The 17592-nt window shown below is 45.1% G+C and overlaps 1 protein-coding gene and 2 pseudogenes across 1 annotated transcript; 2 read left to right on the top strand and 1 right to left on the bottom strand.

Moving 5' to 3' along the window:
• Positions 1-874: 874 nt before the first annotated feature.
• LOC127196052 (uncharacterized) lies at positions 875-966 on the top strand (annotated as a pseudogene).
• Positions 967-3613: 2647 nt separating this feature from the next.
• Positions 3614-5873, top strand: LOC127195106 (saoe class I histocompatibility antigen, C alpha chain-like; annotated as a pseudogene).
• An 8951-nt stretch (positions 5874-14824) lies between these two features.
• LOC127195105 (class I histocompatibility antigen, Gogo-A*0501 alpha chain-like) lies at positions 14825-16952 on the bottom strand. The gene is given in 5 exon segments (XM_051152542.1): positions 14825-14928; positions 15052-15327; positions 15867-16139; positions 16367-16636; positions 16880-16952. Coding segments are annotated over 5 exon segments (996 nt in total).
• Positions 16953-17592: the final 640 nt, after the last annotated feature.

Here is a 17592-nt window from a genome sequence, read left to right as displayed (position 1 = left end):
GGGAGGGACTGAGAGGAGAGAGGGAGGTGACAGGGAGGGACTGAGAGGAGAGAGGGAGGTGACAGGGAGGGACTGAGAGGGGAGAGGGAGGTGACAGGGAGGGACTGAGAGGGGAGAGGGGAGGTGACAGGGGAGGGACTGAGAGGGGAGAGGGAAGTGACAGGGAGGGACTGAGAGGGGAGAGGGAGGTGACAGGGAGGGACTGAGAGGGGAGAGGGGAGGTGACAGGGAGGAAGTGAGAGGAGAGGAGGAGAGGAAATTGCTGTCAGCATGTAATATATGACAGAATAAGTCAATAAAACAAGTAAAATACATAAAATAATGCACTTTATTTTAAATAAATGCTTTATTTGATAAAAAGGAAATTACATAATTGTAGGAAACTGGAAGAAACAGTAATGCTGACTGAAGTAATCCAAACCCAGAGAAGCGAATGTTGCCTGTTTCCTTCATTTGTGGCTGTTCCCTTTGATGATTCAGAAATGTGAGTTTCCTTCATAGCATCTGTAGAGCTTAGGTAGCTAGGGAGGAAAGCGGGTTCCAAGGAAGAGAGAACAATGAAACAGTCAACAAAACCAAGAGCTGGTTCTTTGAGAAAATCAACAAGATAGTCAAACCGTTACCCAAGCTAACTAAAAGGCAGAGAGACACTATCCAAATCAACAGAACCAGAAATGAAAAGGGAGTCATAACAACAGACACTGAAGAAATATAAAGAATCATTAGGTCTTACTTCAAAAGCCTATACTCCACAAAATTTGAAGATCTAAGGGAAATGGAAAACTTTCTTGATGGATTCCACTTGCCAAATTTGAATCAAGATCAGATAAACAAAACAAATAGTCCTATTTCCCCTACAGAAATAGAAGCACTAAAGACTATACTTTCAGGGATCATTTCTATAGTTGGTTACTAGAAGCACTTATCAAAAGTCTCCCAACCAAAAAAGCCCCAAGGCCAGATGGTTCCAACACAGAATTCCACCAGACCTTCAAAGAAGAGTTAATACTGGTACTCTCCAAGCTACTCCACAAAATAGAAATAGAAGGAACATTACCAAACTCATTCTAGGAGGGCCACAGTCACGTTCATACTTAACCCTCACAAAGACCCAAGAAAGAAAGAGACTTTCAGACCAATTTTTCTTATGAACATTGATGCAAAAATATTCAATAAAATACTCGCAAACTGAATTCTGAAAACATCAAAAATATCATTCGCCATGACCAAGTAGGCTTCATCCTAGGCATGCAGGGATGGTTCAATATATGGAAATCCATCAATGTAATCCACCGTATAAACAAACTGAAAGAAAAAAACCACATGATCATCTCCTTAGATGCAGAGAAAGCATTTGACAAAATCCAACACCCATTCATGTTTAAAGTCTTGGAGAGATCAGGGATACAAGGCACATACCTCAACATAATAAAGGATATATACAGCAAGCCAATAGCCAAAATCAAATTAAATGGAGAGAAACTCAAGGAAATTCCACTAAAATCAGGGACTAGACAAGGCTGTCCACTCTTCCGTATCTCTTCAGTATAACCCTTGAAGTTCTGGCCAGAGCAATAAGACAACAAAAAGAGATCAAGGGGATCCACATCAGAAAGGAGGAAGTCAAGTTATCCCTGTTTGCAGATGATATGATAGTGTACATAAGTGGCCCCCAAAATTCCACCAGAGAACTCCTACAGCTGATAAAGACCTTCAGCAAAGTGGCTGGCTATGGAGTGTGTTTTGATCAGCCAGCCTTTTGCTGAAACTTCAGGTTCACGGTTTTTGGCGCCCTCTTCTGGCCACCTCAGGCAACTGTAATGCTGGCTTACAAACACAAGGAGCCCGGGGGCGACTGAAAACGGAGTATTTACATATTATTCCTTTGACATATTTTTTGTGAGGATGTTCATTCCTGACTTTTAAATAAGCCAGAAAGTTAAGAAAGGATATACAGATGCAAAGGTGAGGAAAAGGATGTGCAAAAAAGTAGACATCCTAATGATCTATTTTTTATATATCACTGTGATTGGGAAAATAGCTATTTCTCTCTTGAAATATTCTGCATACAACGAATTAGTAATATGTTCATGAAGCCAATGTCTCAAAACTCATAGTTGATAACATAGTGAATATGGATTGATATCCACATAAGCTTAATCGTCATTGAAATCTATATAATTTCTAAGCCAGTGTGAAGATCAGACGTCAAAGCATTTGAGAAATGTTGACTTCCTGGCATCCAGGCTGGACTCAGAAGAATGTTTTTATAAGGACCATGAGGACAGACACCAGGGTAAAGAAATGTGACACAGACACTGCTCTAGGATACCAGGCCCCAGCACTGGACGTTAGGTGGGGAGTCAGGACTCTAGAGATGATACAAAACAGGCAGGATGGTGAGTGACCTGGGTCATTAGATAAGATCAAGAGCCTTTCTCAGACATGGGACACAGCACCTCAGGTCCCCAGGCTCATACTAATCTACGGTGTCTGTATGTCTGCCACATTGGACACTCTTCATCCACACAGAGAAAAAGACATGCCAGGAAACTTCACAAAAAGAAAGTGCCCAACTGAACAATATTTGTCCAAAATAGAGCCCTTGCAGCTCTGGCCACACATAGCGAATAGATGTTTTTCCTGTCCAACATGCAGATATTTGCAACATACTTAATGATTCTATGCTGTTTCTACTTAGAATCTAAAGTGTGAGTCAATATTTTTCTCCCTAACCCTTCTGCAGCTCACTCTACCAACGAAGAGCACTAGGCTCTCCAGAGAACATTTCCTGTTTCAGAGCCATTGGATCCCATGAGTTTAACCACTTCAAGTGCTTACGAATGACTCTCGTGTCCATTGTAGGCATATTGACAAGCCATATTTGATAAAATTTACTTAATAAAAGAACACTGAAAGACTTCTGCACTTGATCAACAATGTTCTCCTTTCAGAGAGGAAAGTGCAATAACACAACACGCACTCAGTGGACAGCGCTCTCTCAGGAACATGGATGCAGAGCACTATGAAGAACTCGGTGATGCTTTGAATGAATGAATACAGGTGGCACCTGTGTCAACCTAGGGAAGCATCAAATGTAAAAATCGACATTTAAGCTACAGTGCTGACCCATGATTTCAATCTCAGCACTCAGGGGAAAGGAATGTGAAGATCTGTGAGTCCAGGCTAGACTCAAAAAGAGCAAAATGACCTGGTGATGTTAATAAAAATAATTCCTCCTGTGGTTGGGCAGATGGCTACACTGGGTAGAGGACCAGAGTCAGGGTCCAAAGGTCGGGGATGCCACAACCTCCTGTGCTTCCTACTCCAGGGTTTCTAGTGCCTTCTTCTGGCTTCCTCAGACAGCTGCAGTCCCAGAATCCAAAAAACCCAGGCACACAGACACATAAACAAGAATTTACAATAAATCTAAAAGTATTTTCCTGTACACTTCTGCGATTCTGCATTTTCTAATAGCACAAGAAACAAAAAAGTTAAACAGAAGAATAAAACTCCAAATAATCTTTAGTACAAAAGATGAGAATTAGTAGAGGCAGAAATCTAAATGTCCATTATTTTTACCATATTATGGTGTTTTAGAAAGTAACAATTCTTAGAATTAACCTTCAATGGCCATGACTACCTTGTTCTAAATGAAGACCTGAGGACTTGGACCACAGTTGGCAAAGCAGCCGAGATGCTCAGGCAAGAGTGGGATCAGTTGGGTTTTGCAAATGACATGAATATTTATATGGAAGATGAATGCGTGGACTCACTCCTCACACAGCTGGACTACGGGAAGGAGATTTTGCTGAGAACAGGTAAGGACAGTACCTGCCCCATCTGCCCTGAGACTGGAGCTCCTGTCCTCTGAGGATTCCTCCTCAGCAGGAAGCAGCTGGAGTCCTCACTCAGTCTTGCATCAAAGGGCAAAGAGTGCTTGTAGGTTTCCTGATTCAACGAGAAAGAGAGAGAGAGAGAGAGAGAGAGAGAGAGAGAGAGAGAGAGAGAGAGAGAGAGAGAGAGAGAGAGAGAGAAGAAGAAGAAGAAGAAGAAGAAGAAGAAGAAGAAGAAGAAGAAGAAGAAGAAGAGGAGGAGGAGAGGAGAGGAGAGAGAGGGAGAGAGTCACCAGAGGGCTAAGCCTTCTCTCAGGACAGTTCAGCCTGTCAGTTAAGCAGCAGTTCCTTCCACGTGCACTGTGGACAATGAGCTCCTCAGGCCTGTTCACTGTCCTAGCACAATGACTTTGGGGTCTGACCCCAATGTTTCTGAGTCTGTCATCTCCACCCAGTCGGAACCAGAAGTCCATATTCTTAGAGAGAGATCCAGTGTCTTCTCTGTGCTGGATCATGCTGGTTCTGAAACTTTCCAAGGAATAGATCACACCATCCTTATCCCGAGTTTAGGCTGCTGTGTGGTCAGCCCCTCTCCTTCAAGATGACTCTCTTCTCCACTACTACAAGGTTATATGAGCATTGATAGAATAATGAAAATGCCAGAATTTTCCGATGTGTTCTCCTCAGTCATCCCCAAAATGCATGTGACCCATAAGGTCAGACCTAACAGGAAAGTCACCCTGAGGTGCTGGGCCCTGAACTTCTACCCTGCTGATATCACCCTGACCTGGCAGAGGGATGGCAGCAACCAGACCCAGGACGTGGAGATATGGACACCAGACCAGCAGGGGATGGAACCTTCCAGAAGTGGGCATCTGTGGTGGTGGCTTCTGGGGAAGAGCACAGTTACGCATGCCATGTGGTCCACGGGGGACTGCCTGAGCCCCTCACCCTGAGATGGGGTAAGCACAGGGAGTGAGCACAGAGGCTATTCACTGAGAGAGTGGGGGTCCTCTGGGACACCTGGAGCAGGGTCAAGACTGAGAGCTGGAGGTCAGAGGCCTCACTCTTGCTTCCCTCCTTTCCCTTCCCAGAGCCTCCACAGCCCAACATCCCCATCATGGCTGTTGTTACTGCTCTGGTTCTTGGCGCTCTGCTCACAGGAGCTGTGGTGACTTTTCTGATATGGAAGAGGAGGTCTAGAGGAAAGGAAGGGGCAGGGTCTGAGCTCATGTTTCCATTGGCATATCATGCTGAAGCTGTGGTGTGCCTGCCACGTGACAGCAAATTTCATCCACACAGTTGCTTACTCAGCCTTGGGCTGAAGTGCTGACATTAACTCCATTTTGAAACCTACAGAAAATGATGGACAGAGTTTGTGACCAGTAGGACAGAGGTGTTGGAGACCTGATTCTCATCTGACTGAGGTCAGAGGGAAAAGTTCCTACTCAAAACAGACACCCAGTTAGTCCTCTCCATGTGCAGTCTCACACCATGTTTCCTCATCTTTCCCTGGGACTGCAGTCACACACAGTTCTGGAAACTTATTTGTTATATGGATCAAGAGGTTTCTCTTGACCCTCTAGAGCCTGCAGCCTCTATGACCTCTAATAAAAGGGTCTTTTCATGGGCATCAAAAGTTAGGTAGTGACGTCCAGGATTTCCAGTAATTATAGTAGGGAATTACCTCTGAGATACTTGTTGCAACACACACAGAGCCCCATGGAGGGTCTCAGCCAGCCCACACCTCCTCCTTCAGTCCCGTCTTAAAATGCTTTGACCTGGTCTTGTTCTCCCCACCCCCAATGGAGTTAAAGTTCTTCAGATGTTCAGCCTCCTATTCACTTTTAATAGGTGACACTCTATAAGAACTGGCCTGTGACGGGGTAAAACCAGAGAAATGATCACTGGGGGGTGGGAACTCTTGGGATTGGGACCCTTGAGTTGTGTTGGGGTGTTCAATGTGTCACCGCTTAACAACACAGGTCTGAATTTCTTCCTTGTCCTCTTTACCTGCAGGATAAGGCAGCTGACTAAGCCTCACTGCACAGGCCTGGTTTCTCTTTCTCTCATGTGGCTTCCTGAGCTGATGACGTCTCTTCCTGCATCTGTGAATGTGTCTGTCTCCTGTGAGCACAGTGTGAGCAGGTGGTGAGTGCAGCCCAGCCCGGCGCAGCAACACCCATCACACTAACTATCATTCCTTCCCGAGTCATCTCCTGTTCCAACACTGCATCCTGGAAAACCTCCCAGAGATCTCTCGTATCTACTGAACTCCCCCCAAATCAATGGCTCTTGACATCGTGTCAGAAGCTGGAAGAAATTCTGAGGGTGCTTCACAGTACAAACCTTGCGAAATGCCGGATCACCTGCTAGGAAGCCCACATGCCTAATGAGCTCCTTTAACAGAATGGGTCCTGGCACTAAGTCATATAAAAAAAACTATGATATTCTAAGCTGGTACACTCTCTAACACGATCAGAAAAGTCCCCAGTCTTCCTGTGAACAGTTCTTATGGTTCAAAGTTTACTGCATATATGATTTATTTTTAATGTTAAAGGATCTTCAAATACACCTTTAACTCAAATTTAGGGCAGAAACTTAACGGGGATACAGTTGTAAAAGTCTAACCTTACAAAAGCTACTGAGGTGTAAACTGTTCATTTGGTAACGAGCTTTCTTTAGGCTCCCCTGTGTGTTTTGGAGGTTAAGCCTAAAATCAGGTATACTTAACTCTTCAGAGATCTGCTGAGTGTGGAATATAAAATGTTCCCTGGCAGCGCCACTCACTACATAGCTGAAAAGCATGCATGACAAGGCTCCAGCTCTGAGCATGGGTGGATACAGCCCCAACTTTTATCTCTAGTTTATTACTTAAAAGATAAAATCATTTATATAGTGCTGTTTAGTTCCATTGACTTGCCTTCCTTCGCCTTCAAAGTTCTGGTGGCCTGGGACAGTCTGGGAGAGGGAAATGAGATGGAAAACCTTCTTGAAAGAAGTAATACACTTTTGAAATGTAAAAGATATTGATGATGACGAAACTGCCAAGCAGGATGTGTTAACCTTGTCCCTGCAGGTTGGGATCAAGGCCGTGGAAGTGCAAGAACATCCACCACTAAGCCTAGGAACATTTTCTGCTTATTCTGTCGTAAAAACACCAATACAGTTACAAAAGGAAATGAGATGAAAATCTGAGAAAACCAAGAATCGAGGCAGAAGGATATAACTTCAGATTTTAGAAACTAAGTTAATCATTAGAAGCCTTACTACACTCTACTGAAGAACATAAAAATAATAAGGACAGGAACATTGTAGAAACTAGTTTGATATATAAATAAAAGATAATATTTTACATATAGAAAAGCTTATAGTGCAGCTTGTTAATAACTTTTGCTTTGCTTGTTCTGAGTTAATAATTAAGATTTTTCAGAGTCTGTATTGTCTGGTACCTGTATCCACAACGCTGTACAAGGGGATAAGTCAAAGCTTCTCCTTTCTCACTTAAACTTCGTCTGCCTGGTTACAGCCTCTGTGACCACTGGACTTTGTGATTACGGTGTGATTACCGTTGTTCAAGGGTGTCCTATTTTATTTATCCTAAATATTTACGTATTAGAAACTCTTTGGAATGCATTATTTATTCCTAGTAATTTTAGGCTTGGTCTTCTCATGGAAACCAAGTGACTGATTTCTACTGTCGTATCTTCTACACCTGAGATTCTCTTTTCCAGATCTTGTAGTCTGTTGGTTATCTTTATGTCAGCATTTTCTGTTCTTTTTCATGTTTTCTATCTCCAGGAATACCGCAGATTGTATCTTCTTTATTCCCTGTTTCCGTTTTCTGGTCTTGCACAGTTTTATTCATTTACTTCACCTGTTTCATTCTATTTTCCTGTGTTTTGTGAAGGGATTCGTTTATTTCTTTCACCCTTTTAATTGTATTTTCCTGTATTTCTTTGAGGGATTTATTCATTTCCTCTTTAAAGGACTCTATGATCTTCATAAGAATTGATTTAAGGCCATTTTCTTGAGTTTCAGTTGCGTTAGGATATCCAGAGCTTGCTGTTGTAGGACAGCTGTGTTCTGGTGTGTCGTGCTGCCCTGGGTTTTGTTGAGTGTGTTCTTGTGCTTGCCTTTAGCCAGTTGGTTGTCTCTGGTACTGGCAGGCTTAGAAGTCCCTGGTGGCTGTTGCCTCTGGGATCACAGGTAGACCTGGGCCCCGGGAGATAGTACACGGAGGGCACAGGGCAGCCCTCATCACTGCTGGTAGTCTCTGATGGTTACCACCTCTGAGACTGCAGGCAGCACCAGGGCTGGGGAAAATCTCTAGTGCTTTCTGGAAGGCTGGATTTGTGGATAGTTATTCCTGACCTTTGGTTTTATCATGGAATTTTTTCCCTCTATGTGCTGTGATTGGTAGTTTTTCTGAATGTAGTAATATGTAGCAATGGTGTCATCAAGTTTATAGACGGTATATCCAGACCCTTCTGGCTTTTGGAGACTCCACTGAGAAGTCAGGTATAAGTCTTATAGGTCTGTCTTTACATGTTACTTGGTCTTTTTCCCATTCGGATTTTAATATTTTCCTTGTTCTGTATATTCATTGTTTTGATTATTCTGTGATAAAGTCTATTTTTCTGTATGGTTTTGTGCCTTTATGATAGACTTTGCCTTTTTTAAGTTAGGAAACTTTTCTTCTGTAATATTGTTGGAAATATTTTCCTATGCCTTTCCCCATTGTTTTGTTTTTTGTTTTATTTGTTTGTTTGTTTCTTTGGTACAGGGTTTCTCTGTGTACCCTTGGCTCTCCTGGAACTCACGCTGTAGACCAGGCTGGGCTGGAATTCTGAGATCTGCCTATTCTTCCACCAGAGTGCAGAACTAAATGTGTGTGCCACTACTGCCCGTGTTGACCTCTGTTTCTTCAACTTCTTTTATTTCTATTTTTATTTTTATATTTTGTCTTTTCATAGTGTCCCAGATTTCCTGAGTGTTTTTTTTTTCTGAGATATTTTTAGATTTAAGTCTTCTTTACTGAAGTATTCATGTCTTCTATGATTTGTGTTGAAAATCTCTTAGATTCTCTCTTCCCTTGGTATTTTGTTGGTGAGGCTTGCCTTTGTGATTCCTCTCACAGTGCCTAAATTTTTCACGTCCAGATTTCCCTCAGTCTGCAGTTTCTTTTTTTAAATATTTATTCATTTGTATATAGTGCTCCATTTGCATGTATGTCTTCATGACAGAAGAATGCATCAGACAGAGGAGGGTATCAGATCCTATTAATGGTTGTGAGGCACCATGTGGTGGCTGGGAATTGAACTCAGGACCTTTGGATTTGCAGTCAGTCCTCTTAACCACTGAGCCATCTCTCTAGCTCCAGTCTACAGTTTCTTTACTGGTTCTGATTCCACATTCAGGTCTTGAACTGTTTTATTAATTTCCTTCCAGTTTGTGTTTGCATATATTTATTTAAAGGATTTTTATTAATTTTCTCTTTAAGGACCTCTATCATATTAATAAAGGATATTTTAAGGTCTTTTTTCTCTCAAGCTATGTTGCAATGCTCAGCACCTTCTGGTTAGATTCTCTGGGCTCTAGTGGATTAGCATTACCTTGGATGTTATCGTGTTTTTATGCTGATGTTTGGGCTCTGTGCTTTGTTCCTTGGTTTCTGTTACCACTTCTGTTTCGTAGGAGAGTGTGGTGGCTGTGTGCTGCTTGGTGGGAAATTCTTCTGGGATCCTGATAGGTGTGGCCACTGGGGATTATAGGTAAAATGTATTTCTCGGTATTGACAGATGACACCTAGGAGTGGGGAAAGGCCATGAGGATGGGAACTGAAGAGGTCCACAGGAGGGAGGAAAATGGGAGTGTTCCATCGGGATCTGCCTAGTTTCCTGGTAACAGGTGCAGAGAGTGAGGCGAGGCCAGAGAAGGTCTGTCACAGCAGTGAAGACAGTGTTGTGTTGGACTTAGAGGAAGGGAGGAGAGGTGGGGGTCTACAGCTGGCGTGCCTCCTTCCCTGGCCAAAGCGGCCTCCAAGGCTCCCAGGAAATGCCTGTTTGAGTTGGGGACTGCGATAAAGAATGAGTCGGGGAGAAATAAGTTTGGAGGTAAAGATCTGTGTGATCCACTGGAGAAGGGGACAGAGAAGGAGGGAGGCCACAGGAGGTGGCTGACTGCAAAGCTGGGGACGAGACTAGGGAATTGTATTTGGGGGAGCCGAGGAAGAGGTGAAGGTCTGCAGTTAGCCTGCCCATTTCCCTGCCTGCACTCTCTCTTCTTGATTTTACTAGACATTTCAAGCTCCTAACTTGACTTCTTCACAGTAATGGATGGAGACCTACAACTGTGAACTAAAGTAATCCTCTTTTCTCCTGATGCTTTTATTTTTATTTTATTTTATTTTTGAGATTATAACTACAAATCTCCCTTTCCTTTTATTCCTTCCCTCCCTTGTTCTCTTCTAATTTAATTGTTTTATATTTTAACTGTTATTGTGTGTATGTACACATATGCGCACACACAGACACACACAGACACACACACACACACACACACACACACAGTTAAATATAACCTGCCCAGTCTGTATAACAATACTTGCATTTGTATTTCCGAGGCTGACGACCTGTCATTGGACAACCAACTGGTGGGATGTTCTTCCTCCCACCCCCAGCTTTTCTTTGGTGCCTGTAGTTCTTTGAGTAGGGTTGATGCTTTGTGGACTTTTCCCCGTTTACTTTGACCTGTCTGTTGCTGTTGTCCTAGTCCAGCTCATGTTCGGGTAGTCGTGTTGGTGGGATTTTATAGATTCGGGTATTCCTAAGAGACACAATCTCACAGCATGCTCTCTGCCTCTTACAACTGTGTCACCTCCTCCCCCTTCTAAAATGTTTCCTGAGGCTTAGGTCTGAGGGCGTCTATGTGGCCTTTTGCTAAAGTGTTTTATCACACCAGCTAGAATAGCTGCTTTACTCAGGTGCCTCCAAGAGAAAAGTTGGGTCCAATCTCTGACAATTAGGTTGTCAAAATTTTTCCCTTCCAGCGCCTTGTTTACTACGGGAAAACTAACAGCAGAAAGAATACTCATATGAACTCATAGAACTCATTAACTTCAGGGTTTACTAGTGCAGGTAACCACGCAAACACCTGCCCCATGACCAGAGAGAGATGGATTCTTCTATTGAATCCCTGTGTGAAAAACCCTTGTTCAGTAACTGCCAGAAAGTGAAAGCACCTGCATGTGGAGAAGGAAGTCACATGTTTTAGGGGTCCCTTATGCACGTTGCAAGCTTATTTTTAAACCATTTGATTTATGCTCCAAAGTAATCACTACTAACATTGGTTCTGTAGTAGATTGTGACGACTAGTTTCAATTCTATGTTTAAAGTCACCGTATGTTCATGTCCTTAAGTCTGGATGTCATGATTTAAACAATCTTTGAAATGTGTGAATGTCTCTTTAATAGACTGACCACAAAGCAAGAAAAAAAGTAATTGATGAGTATTGCACTGTACAAATAACATCACACTGACAGGCTTGTGGTCTCACTCCATTTTTAGTTTGGTAGAAGGTTCAGGCGTAGCCCCCATTGCGTGAGAAATGACCTACTGCGTCTTAGCTGCAAAAGTGGTCCCGAGCCCTTAGTCAAGTTCTTTGCCAGCGGACCCTGAAGCTTTGCCACTAGAGGGCAGTAGAGCACCGCAAAGGGAAAGCACAGGCTTTCTGTGCCTTGGAGGCTCCTGTAGTAGATGCCGCGTTTCTTCAGCATCTGCTCGCAGAGCACCAGAAACAGCCGCAGCACCCAGGCTCTGCTGTACACAGCAACACCAGCAAAAGAGCAGCTTTCTCGGATGCTCTCCTGAGCTTTCTGTCTGGAGAGGCCCACTGTGAACTGTTCTTATTTGAATTCTACCACAGCAGAACGACCTTGAGTTCCTTAGCAAAGCAAAACCCTCAGCTCCTCTTATTTCTCAAAGGATACCTGATGGTTAATCTTCACTGCCAATCTGAGTGGATTTACAGTCACCTAAGAGGCACACCTTGGGCGTGTCTTGAGGGCATTTGCAGGGAGCTTTAACTAAAGGAAGGTGGCGCCATAGCCATAGGCCGGGGCCCCAGACTGAAAAAAAAAAAAAAAAAAAAAAAAATGGGGAGAAATAAAAATGCTGCGAGTCTCAGTGCCCTGAGATGCTGAGATGCTGGCAGGCAGCGCTGCATCCTGCTGCCTGCCACGTGGGACTTACTATCATCATGAGTCTTCTGCCTTGACAGGCTGTTCCTTCCCACTGTGAGCTAAAACAAACCTTTGCTCTTGGGTTGTTCCTGTCATGAAGTTTGCTGTGCCAACAAGAAAGTAACTACCTTTTGTGACTGCAACTACTTTTCTGAACTCCCATTTCAGCGTCAGGATAAATTGTCTCGCATTCTACTATTAACATTCCGTTTTTTCATTCGTACATTATTCAAGATCTGCACACTAGGATCTAACATGGCAACGCATCCTTTGGGAATCTCGCTGGTTATCTGGCAAATCTGGAAGAGTAGCAACTGCTCTTAATCACTGAGCTCCCTCCCCAGCTCCAATCGTTTTGGTTTGTTTAAATATGACCAAGTTTCAGTGTCACCCAAGCTGGCCTCAAACTCACTATGTAGCAGTCAAATCCTGAGTGTTGGGATTATAGACACTGATGCCACAGCTGGCTTGTGCTCTCTGGGGACCAAATCCAGGGCTTTCTGCATGTTGGGCAAGCACTACACTAACTGAGCTGCACCCCAGCCTCCCCAACCTCCCTTAAACCTATACACTTTGATTCTGTACCGCAACTCATTCTGTACTTCATAAGATGAATTAAATATCTGTTGTGAGACCCCAAGATAAGACTGATCCCTTAGTAAGTGCTTGACATCTTTTTAACAATTTGTTTTAATGGTGTGTGTGTGTGTGTGTGTGTGTGTGTGTGTGTGTTGCCTACATGCCCACCCATGCACCGAATGCATGCAGTGCCATTGCAGACCAGAAGGTGGCAACGGACAGCCTGGAACAGGAGTTACTGTTGTTGAAGAGGAAAGAAAAAGAGACCAATCATTAGATACTGACACATTGATTCATTTGGTGGTTTATTTCAAGCACCTGCCCCCATTACTCGCTTCTAAGTATAACTGCACTTGCTGTTTATAGGGGTGTTCTATCTGCATGTATGCCCGTCTATGCATCTCGAAAATGACTAGTGCCCATGGGTGCAAGAGAAGGGGCTCACGTTCGCTGAAACTGGGGTTACAGACAGCTATGAACTGTCACAGAGCGGCAGAGGAAGAAGGGGTACTTAAGAGCAGTGAGAGAGAAAAGCATGGTGAGGTGGCTCGTGGGTGCTGCGTTTGTTTGGCAGCTTTACTGGGACAGTTTTACAGAGACAGGTTACAGAGAGAAAAGCTGGAAAGAGGGGAAACAGGATGAGACAGAGAACAAGAAGGGGCCAGGAAGTTAGAACATATTGCCGAGGTTAGTACGGCGCCAAGCAGAAAACTTTTGTGAGAGGCGAAGAAGAGCCAGGTTGAAGCAATCAGACTGGAAGGGTAGATTATATGCAGAGTAGAAATCTCCAGGGCTAGAGATATTAGAACCGAGCACGCTCTTGGCTCAGCCCAGGTGATGTGTTCACACAGCTCCGGTGTGGCGCTCATCTCCTGACTTGATCTTAGGAGATAAAAGTGCCATTTACAAGAAAACTACCTAGGTGAACAGAGGAAAAAAAAATTGAGGACTATTAGTATGAAGCAAAGATCAAGTTTATTAGCAAGATGAGCTAACGTGTAAGTGTGAGGTTGGAAGAGGGACAGGCACCTACAGGAAGACACAGAAGATCGACTTCACCTTCTCAAGACGGAGCTCCTGTTTTAGTCAACTTGCTCTGACTGGGTTCACCCACTAAGCAAACCATGGGAAGAATTTAACAAACAAAATTACCAAAATATCCACATCCTTATGTTCAGGAAGGAAGATTAAATTGATAGCTCATTGGAAACAACAGTTCAGTCTCAGGTGGAGGTCTCCTGGGCCTGCCTCTCCTGGATCAGCAGAGCTGACTGGGGAAGACACACAGGGCAGTGTGGAGAGGATCCTGCTGGGATCTGGGCTGAACTCACTTCCTGTGTCATGCTGACAGGAGACAGACACTTGAGATGCCAGTGTGAGATAGAAAAGTCAGGAGCTTTTGAAGTCACATAAGGTGGGCATGTCACAGTTTAAAAGGAATAATTAAGAGCAAATTCTTATTGGTTATTGTCAAGCTGTGATACAGAACAGGCATCCATACTAAAAACAACCCCACCACAGAGTCACCACAGCACAGGAGTATGTTCTCTGAACACTTCCTATCCTACTGGGAGAGATGCGTCAGACCTCTGGGCACTGTCTCTGCCTATGGCAATACAGAATAAGACCTGTTAAGAGCCCACAGCATTGGGTCCAAGAGAACATGTGTGACCTCCTCACAATGAGTGCCTGTCCACCATATTGTGAGGGTCTCAGGAACCAACACCCACTTTCTACTGGCAAACAAAGTATAGATGCCTCAGTGTCCCTGTGGAAAGGACACAACCAGTGAGAGACCAGGGAAACAGTAAAGGTACAAGAGTGGGAGAAACATCCTAGTGCAAACCCCAGGGAAGTTTCCAGAACTGAGCCTGCAGCTCCATGGAAGGAGGAGGAGACATGATGGCAGGCTGTACATAAAGAGGACTAACTGGTTTCCTGAGGGGCTGTTCTCAGTAGGGACCTTCTCTGTGGCATCACCTCCATCAAGAAGGTGTGGGTCTGTCCACTATTTCCTTTATGCTTTACAATAGAGTTCATGTCTGCACACAGGCCCCAGCACCTGTGTGTGGAAACAGCCTTCCTTTTTATGGGGCAGAGTACATTCATAGCTTGTGCTGGAAAACTCTAGGGAGACCAGACCTCAGACCCTGCCCCTCCCTTACCTTTATTTCTTCGATATCAGAAAAATAATGACAGTTCTCATCACCAAAGCTCCAAGAACCAGGCCGATAAGAGTTGCCATGAGGACAATGGTTGGCTGAGGAGGCTCTGAGGAGGGAAGGGAAGGAAGAGGGAGGACGCTGACCCTAGCGCTCAACCCTGATCCCACTCAGGATCTTCACAAGGCCTCACACTTTTCCTGACAGCACACTGCTCACACCCACTCCTCACCCCATCTCAGAGTGAGAGGCTCAGTTAATGCCTCATGGTTCACATGACACGTGTATCTCAGCTCCTCTCCAGAAGGCACCACCACAGCTGCCAACTTCTGGAAGGTTCCGTCCCCTCCAGGTCTGCTGTCCAGCACCTCAGTGTCCTGAGTGTGGTTGTTCCCATCCCTCTGCCAGGTCAGGGAGATCTCAGCAGGGTAGAAGCCCAGGGCCCAGCACTTGAGGGTGACATTCCCTTCAGGCCTTACTTGATGGGTCACCTGTGTTTGGGGGGGATCTGAGGGAGACAGTTGGAAACTTCAGGCATTTTTGTATTCCTCTTTGGTTTGAACAGTGCTCATGTGACCATCCCTGGAAAGGATGGGAGAGATGCACCAGGGAGGGGAGCAGACCCACTCAGAAGCCTAAACTCAGCAGCTGGGTGATCCATTCCTGGGAAAATTTCATGATCACCATGAGCCAGCTCAGAGCAGGAGACTCGGGGTCTCCTGTCGGGACATAGGCTCCTGGTTCTGACTGGGCAGGGTCTGAGAGACTCAGCAGCCCTGAGTCACACATTCATTGTTGTTGTGCATGGAGAGAGAGAGCCTGAGCGAGGACGTGATTCACAGATGGAAGGGAGCTGCTGCTTAACTGACACCCTGATCTATCCCAGGAGAAGGCGAACTCTCAGGGGAGTCAGGAAACTCAGGAGCGCTGCTTCCCTTTGATGCAACACAGTGTAAGCATTCCAGCTGCTCCCTGCATAGGAGGAGCCCTCAGAAGACAGGAGTCCCAGGACCAGAAACAGAAGGAGTTGGCAGGTGCCTCTCTTACCAGAGCGCAGCAAGGTCTCCTTCCCAAGGTCCAGGAATCTGTGAAGCATTTCCATGCATGTCCCCTGCAGGTAAGTCCTGTACTTTGCCAAAATGTTCTCCTTCCATTTGTTCCTTATGATTTGAGCTGCCCTGCCCTCTGCGGTCCAAGAGCTCAGGTCCTCGTTCAGAGAGATGTAGTCGTAGCCGTAGTAAGCGACCCGATAGTGACCGCAGAGGAAGCACCCACCATTTTCCACATTGCAGCCAATCACTCTCTGTAGCGTGAGATACTCTGCCCCTCCCCCCAGTTCAACTACTGTCACCAAGATGCTTCTCCCTCTCCTGGGATTTTTTTCCCAAACTAAACCCTTAATCAGGTCACAATCTGTGGCTCTTCTAAATCAAAGGTCTCCAGAGGTCCCTTCGCCTCTGGCTTAACCTGGGACCTGGGGTCTAGAGTGGAGCTTAGTAGGCCAGACCAAGAGGACATGGAGGGACCTCAGACCTGGGATCACTCACCTTCCTTGCTGTGGTTGTAGAACTTCATCAGCATTTGAAGAGACCGTCTTTCATCCTGTGAGGAGTGCAGGGCATCCTCTGTCTCCTTCTCCCAATACTCAGGTGTCTCCTGCTCCATCCAAGGAGCCCGAGGTCACATGCCTACAGTGGCTCCTTGGCTGTCAAATGCCTTGAATGGTGTGGTGTCCACATAGCCTACCCGGATGAATCGAGGCTCCCAGATGTCCGGTCCATGAACCAAAGTGTCAAAAATCTGCATCCAGTGTGAGCCTGAGGGGGGTGCACACCGAGAGCCTTACTCACATACCTGGCCCGGGCAGGCTGGTGGGATGGGAAGGGAGCAGAGCAGGCATAGTGGGGGTCTCTGGATCTGAGATGAAGAAGAGGGTCAGGGGGGTGCAGCATGGGGAATGGGGAGGGTCTGGTTGGGTAAAGGAGAAAATGTAGATATGAGGATTCCCAGTGCTTTGTTCTGCTTCCCAAAAGGCCATTTCCTCCAGATAGTGTACCCACCTGCACAATTCTGTTTCAGGGCCAAGACCACCAGAAGGTGGAGGAGGAGGGTGCAGGCTGCAGGGGTCGTCATCCTCCGAGATGAGTGGAGTCTCAGTGAGGACTGGTGCCTCTTCACCTCATAACCCTAATGTGGATGAGGCTGATTGGATGCTCTAAGAATTCCCAGAGGCAGTGACATAGAACTTATGGGTTGGTTCCGGGAGAGATCACTCACTGGGTAAGAAATCTCTAGGGCTCTGCTTCTCCACCTCAGAACCAGTTCTGCAGCCAGGAATCATGGGATTCATGTCTGGGCATAAGTTGTTTTACCCTGATCCCTGTTGGCCTAGTCCTGGTCACAACATCCTTTAGTCCTAGCTCAGAGGCCAGTAAGTTAGCAATTCTCAAATGTTTGAATGTCAGGATTTCTGCGCAGGCGTAGACACTGTGTAGCCTTCCATGGTGACTGTGCCCTGTGGATTACATCATCCATGTTTACCATGTTAGGAAGTGGAGGTTTTGAGAGTTTTGATTCCATGCAGATATTAGTAACTAATTGCACATAGGCAGAATAAGAAGAGAAAGAACTATTTTCCAAAATGAGACAATGGTGTCGAAAGAGATTTTTGGATATTTAAGACTTCTGGGAGATCTTATCTTCATCTTCCTCACTGCAGATCACAAGGATTAAAAAAAAAAAAAGTGTTCCTTTATTTGAAACACAGATAAAA

Source organism: Acomys russatus, chromosome 11 (genome assembly GCF_903995435.1).
Source record: "Acomys russatus chromosome 11, mAcoRus1.1, whole genome shotgun sequence".
NCBI lineage: Eukaryota > Metazoa > Chordata > Mammalia > Rodentia > Muridae > Acomys > Acomys russatus.
Note: the sequence above shows the minus strand (reverse complement) of the source record. Positions and strands in the feature narration are given on the sequence as shown.